Genomic DNA, 6,664 nt, shown 5'->3' on the forward strand with positions numbered 1-6,664 from the left:
TTTGTCTTAAATTTATAATTTAATCTTAATACATGATTCCTCAGATCAACACTGCCACATATTATATTATAAAGAATATTCATATACTAATCATTTTGTATCTGAATATACCATTATTTAATTCGGAATTGAAATGGATATTTTAAGCTATCCTAGGACTTTTGTAGTCTTTTGATTATGTCTAGCTCGGTTTTGTTACCTGCATAGACCTCTCTATAATTGTTATTTGATGACTACATAGATGAAGGACTTGGGTGCAAATATGAGAAGTGCAAGGAGTTAACTGAAAAGAAAGCAAGGAAGAAGAAATTCTGTTATAACAGAATTCAGTTCAACCGAGCCTTCTTTAGCTTTACTTCCTGATCACGTTTCTCATTAGTTTTCTCTCAATTCTTGTATAAATATTCTCTGAAGATAAGAGAATAGGTTTTAAGAGTTTTCTCAGCTGAATAGAGGTTAAGAAGTGTGTGTGCAGTAGCTTTGAAGTTAGCTTGTTAGACTGCAGTTTTTCTTAATCTTGTTGTTGAGTGTGGAGTCTGTAATTTCTCTTTCTTGTTCATAGTGGAAATTCTTGGTTGTGTGTCCGTGGATGTAGATCTTTCAAGATCGAACCACGTAATTCCTGAGTCTCTTTACTTTTCTGTATTTCATAGCTTTACAAATCGTGTGAGCTTTGATATTGAGAGAGTGTTGAGAGAGGTGTAGCTACTGTTCCATTGTTGCGATCTGTGTTCGTGAGTTTTTGGAAGTTGCTGCGCAACAAGTGGCGCCGTCTGTGGGAAACGATTTCCTACGGTGAAGGAGAGTGCTCGCAGAGGAAGAATCAAACCAAGATTTAGAAAGAGAAGCGAATCCATTTGTTCTTGGAAGAATGGCGATGTCTAAGTTCGATATTGAGAAATTTACTGGAAAGAACGATTTCTCCCTATGGCGTCTCAAGATGAAAGCTATACTGACTCATCAAGGATTGATTGGTGCCATAGATAAAAGTCAAATCTCAAAGAAATAGAGTGAAGATAAAGATCTTCTTCAAGAAATGTTGCGGAAAGCTCACTGCACTATTATACTCTGTCTTGGAGACAAAGTATTGAGAGATGTTTCAAAAGAAACGACTGCAGCTGGAGTTTGGGAGAAACTAGAGAGTTTGTACATGACAAAATCTCTAGCAAACCGCTTGTACGTGAAGAGGAAGCTTTACTCCTTCAAGATTTCTGATGACAAGAACATCTTAGATCAGCTAGATGAGTTTAACAAAACTCTGGATGATCTAGCTGATATAGATGTAAAGCTTGAAGATGAAGATCAGGCAATCATGCTGATAAGTGCCTTGCCAAAATCATATGACAATATGAAGGATGCTTTGGTGTATGGCAAGCAAACAACTATCACACTTGAAGAAGTGGTGACTGCAATTAGGAGCAAAGAACTCCAAAAGGCTGCAGATTCAAAGTCAGAAACACCAAATGAAAGTCTGAATGTTAAGGGCAAATCTCAGAAAGGAAAAACCAAGAAACCATGGAAAGAGAAAGCAAAGTCAGGCCCTCAATCAAAGTCCAAAGATGAAGATGGAAAAGAGACCAGAAAGTGTCACTACTGTCAAAAACCAGGCCACATCAGAAAAGATTGCTTCAGTTGGAAGAAGAAGCAAGCTCAGAAATCATCCACTCCAGACACTGCTGATGTTGCTGAGCAATATCAAGAAGCAGAAGCCTTGAATATAATTTCAAGCTCAAATGAAACTGAGTGGATACTAGATTCTGGTTGTACTTTTCATATGTGTCCAACTAAATCTTGGTTTGTTGATCTGCAGGAAAAAGGGCTTGGTTCAGTAATTCTTGGCAATGATGAAGTCTGCCCTGTGAAAGGGATAGGATCAGTCAAGCTGAAACTCCATGATGGTTCACTAAGGTTACTAACTGAGGTCAGGTACATTCCTAGCTTAAAGAGAAACTTAATATCTTTAGGCTCTCTGCAATCAAAAGGTTATGAGTTTAAATCTGAAAACCTCAGTTTGCATGTTGTTAAAAATGATAAAATCATTATGAAAGGTGTAAGGAAGAATAGCCTATATCATCTGTTGGGATCCACTGTAATAGGAGAAACTGAGCATGTTTCAACTTCTGAATCTATGTTATGGCACTCAAGGTTAGGTCATGTTAGTGAAAAAGGCTTATTAGAGCTTAAGAAGCAGGGGTTTATTGATGCTAAACATGAAATTAGTATTAATAACTGTGAATCATGCATTTTAAGCAAAAGTAAGAAATTGGTTTATCCTGTTGGTAAACATCTGTCCACTGCTCCATTACAATATATCCACTGTGATTTGTGGGGTCCTTCAAAGACTACCACTATAGGTGGAGGAAGTTATTTCATCTCCCTCATATATGACTATTCCAGAAAGGTATGGGTATACATTCTTAAACATAAATCTGATGCATATGATAAGTTTGTTCAATGGTGCAGTGAAGTAGAAAATGAAAAAGATTGCAGGATTAAACATTTGAGAACTGACAATGGCCTTGAGTTTATATCTGAAAAGTTCAGTGATTTTTGTAAAGCTAAAGGGATCAAAAGGCATCTTACTGTACCTGGGAATCCACAGCAAAATGGGGTTGTAGAAAGGATGAATAGGACTTTACTTGAGAGAGTAAGGTGTATGCTGAGTAGCTCTGGATTGCCTGCAAGGTTTTGGGGAGAAGCAGTTACTACAGCAGCCTATTTGATTAATAGGTGTCCTTCTACTGCAATAAATTTGAAAACTCCAGAAGAAATGTGGAATGGCAGGTCAGGAGGTTATTCTCATTGAAGAGCATTCGGTTGCCTTGCTTATGCTCACACAAGGCAAGACAAGCTAGAACCTAGAGCTCTGAAATGTATTATGATTGGATATCCTACTGGTGTGAAGGGTTACAAATTATGGTGTATAGAGTCAGGAAAGGGAAAGGCTCTTGTAAGTAGAGATGTCATCTTTAAAGAAGATGTCATGCCATATAAGAAAGAGGTATCAAATGCTGAACTTGAGGTGGAGTCCACTACCAGATCTGCTGATTCTGAAGCTCAAAAGGAAATTACTAAAGATGATGGTATAAAAGAGGAAGAATCAGATTATCAAGACACTTATGTGGATAACTTGAGTGACTATCACTTGGCAAGAGATAGGGTCAGAAGAGAGATCAGGCCACCAGCTAGATTTGCTCATGCTGAACAAGTCTCTTATGCTCTCAACATTGCTGAAAAGATTGCTTACCAGGAGCCAAAGAACTACAAGGAAGCAGTCAGTTGTAAGGATAGTAAACAATGGATTAAAGCAATGGAGGAAGAGATTGAGTCTTTAATGAAGAATAAGACCTGGAAGTTAGTACCTAGAGTAAAAACACAGAAGTGTGTTAGCTGTAAATGGATTTACAAAAGGAAGGTGGAGGTAGTTGGAAACACTGAAATGGTAAGGTATAAAGCTAGACTAGTAGCCAGGGGATTTACACAACAAGAAGGTATAAACTTTACTGAAATTTACTCTCCTGTTGTAAGACATACTTCTATTAGGATTTTGCTGTCTTTAGTTAATCAATTAGGATTAGAACTGCATCAGTTAGATGTTAAAACTAGGCCTGGGAATCGGGTCGGGTTCGGGTACCCTACCCGAAAAAATCGGGTACCCGAACCCGAATAACACCGAAAACAAATACCCGATCCCGACCCGAAAAAAAAATCGGGTACCCTAATACCCGACTCGGGTACCCGAGTCGGGTATTCGGGTACCCGAAATTACCCGGTCAAAAAATGCATTTTTAAGTCAAAATCTGAAAATCGGGTATTTCGGGTATTAGGGTACCCGAATTACCCGATTTTGGCCTAATCGGGTATTAGGGTACCCTAATACCCGAAATACCCTATTTTTTTCAAAAAAAATTCGAAAATGTAGCCCCTATTTTCAGCATTTGCCTTATACAATTATGTACGTTTTTAATTCCTTGTATCAACAAATAATATATAACATCAAATCAAAAATCAACAATCATAAATCTAAACTCCAAAGTCTAAAATTTTAAATTGAACGAAAACAAATGTCTAGTACCCAAATTGTTACACAAAGTCATAAACAAAAGTGTGTAAATCAAAAATCATAAATCAACCCACATAAGTGTGTTACACAAAGTCATAAATCAAAAATCAACAATCATAAATCTAAACTCCACATGTCTTGCACTTCCCCTTGCGCGTCTTCTCCGGAGGATCACCTTCTTCAACCCACATAAGTGTGTAAGCTTTCCAATGATCTGAGCGTGCACTTCCTTTCCTTTTCTTTGATACACCACTTCTATAGCTTCCCCATCTTCGCCAATAGGAATATCCTCTAACCCATCATCATCCATATCATCATTCATATCAATATCGTCTTCCTCAACTCGATTACTATTGCGAGAAGATTCCATAACAATGTAGCAAACTACAAAACAAGTAAACACACTCATTTAGTCATTTAGAAACTGTCAAACTGAATTTATAAAGAAAATTGTCATAAATTATGACAAAGCAAACTGATTTAGTAAATTAGTAAACTACAAAATAAGTAAATGCTGTCTTAGATTTACCAAACTGATTTAGTAAATTAGCAAAGCAAAACAAAGCAAATCAGTTTAGCAAAACAATCAATAAACAAAGCAAATCAATTTAACAAAGCAAAGGCTGGGTCGAACAGAGGGAGTTGCAAAAACAAAGCAAATCTATTACTCGCTTATCTAAAACAGAGGGAGTTTAGCAAAACAATCAATAAACAAAGCAAATCAATTAATCAATTACTCGCTTATCTAAATTTGAACAAAACAAATGCACTGCACAATACACATTGAGTATACACAATGACACATTGCTGAAAATCTAAACAAAGCAAATGCTGCAAATCAATTTAACTAAACAAAACAAAGCACAATACACATTGATTGAGTCATTAAAAAAAAGGAAGAAGAAGAAGAAGTACTGTACCTGGAAGTGGGGATGGCTGGCGGCGCGTCTGGTGGCTGGCCGGAGGCGGAGGCGGCGAGGCTGGGTCGAACAGAGGGAGTTGGGAATCGGGCGGAACAAAGGGAAGGTAGGCGACTGACGGACTGGGTGAGGGTCGCAACTCGCGAGAGGACTGCGCAGTCTGCGCCGCTGGGTCGTGGCGGGTGGCGGGTGGCCGGCGCCGCTGGGTCGACGAGCGAACGGAACAGAGGCCAGAGGGAGTTGAGAGAGACTAGGCGCGGCGGAACAGAGGGAAGGGAGGGAGAGAGCGTGGACTGAAGTCTGGAGAGTAGGGTTACCGTTTCAAATCAAAATAAAGGATTAAAATTGAATTAAAAAACCGGGTAATTCGGGTATACCCGATACCCGATCGGGTATACCCGATACCCGATTTTTCCCCACCCTAAATACCCGATCCCGAACCCGGTCCCTAATTTTTCGGGTATAGGGTACCCGATACCCGATTTTTTCGGGTCGGGTATCGGGTACCCGATTACCCGAACCCTATCTTCCCACCCCTAGTTAAAACAGCATTCCTGAATGGAGAACTAGATGAAACAATATACATGAATCAGCCTGAGGGCTTTATTGTGAAAGGCTTAGAGTCTCAGGTCTGCCTGTTAAAGAAATCTCTTTATGGTTTGAAACAAAGCCCGAGGCAGTGGAATAAAAGGTTTGATGAGTTCATGTTGAGTATTGGTTTCTGCAGATCTCTTTATGATAAGTGTGTATATCAGAAAAAGGGTAAAGATGGAGGTCTAGTATTTCTATTGCTGTATGTGGATGATATGTTAGTTGCTAGCAAGTCATTAACAGAGATTGTTGAAGTAAAGCAAGCCTTAAGTGCAGAATTTGACATGAAAGATCTTGGGGAGGCAAGAAGAATTCTGGGAATGGATATTAAGAGAAACAAGGAAAAGGGTGAGTTAATGCTTCTTCAGTCTGACTACATTCACAAGGTACTCAGGAAGTTCAATATGAATGAGGCAAAGACAGTAAGTGTTCCTCTTGCTCAACATATTAAACTTGAGGAAAAGCAGAAACCAAGTACTAAGGAAGAAGAACAGGAGATGAGTAAAGTTCCTTATGCCAATGTTGTTGGGAGTATCATGTACTATATGATCTGTACAAGGCCAGATTTAGCTCATTCTATTAGTGTCACTAGTAGATTTATGGCAAATCCGGGTAAAGCTCACTGGGAAGCTTTGAAAGTTATACTTAGATACTTAAAATCAACTCCTGATGTTGGGATTGTGTTCAAGCAAGTTTCTGCTATAGGTAGTGAGGTGTTGGCTGGATTTGTAGACTCTGATTATGCTACCAGTATTGATACAAGAAAATCTCAAACTGGTTATGTGTTTACAATGTTTGGTTCAGCTATTAGTTGGAAGTCAATGCTCCAATCTGTTGTAGCACTCTCAACTACAGAAGCAGAATATATAGTTTTAACTGAGGCAATAAAAGAAAGTGTTTGGCTCAAAGGGATGATTCAAGAGTTTGGTTTTCAGCAGGAATCAGTTTCTATACTTTGTGACAGTCAAAGTGCCATTCATCTTGCAAAACACCAAGCTTTTCATGAACGCACTAAGCACATAGATGTGAGGTTACATTTTGTGAGGGATATCATTGAAAAGGGTACTGTAAAGGTTGTTAAAGTAGGGAC

At 38.7% G+C, this 6,664-nt stretch overlaps 1 protein-coding gene across 1 annotated transcript; it reads right to left on the reverse strand.

Moving 5' to 3' along the window:
• Positions 1–4,163: 4,163 nt before the first annotated feature.
• Positions 4,164–5,569, reverse strand: LOC131018182 (uncharacterized). Its single transcript, XM_057946903.1, has 3 exons — positions 5,531–5,569; positions 4,984–5,185; positions 4,164–4,447 (listed from the first exon to the last, which is right to left on the reverse strand). Exons 1-3 carry the CDS (start codon positions 5,567–5,569, stop codon positions 4,164–4,166), a joined length of 525 nt encoding a protein of 174 aa, XP_057802886.1.
• Between the last annotated feature and the right edge of the window lie 1,095 nt (positions 5,570–6,664).

This window comes from Salvia miltiorrhiza, chromosome 3 (assembly GCF_028751815.1).
Source record: "Salvia miltiorrhiza cultivar Shanhuang (shh) chromosome 3, IMPLAD_Smil_shh, whole genome shotgun sequence".
Taxonomy (NCBI): Eukaryota; Viridiplantae; Streptophyta; class Magnoliopsida; order Lamiales; family Lamiaceae; genus Salvia; species Salvia miltiorrhiza.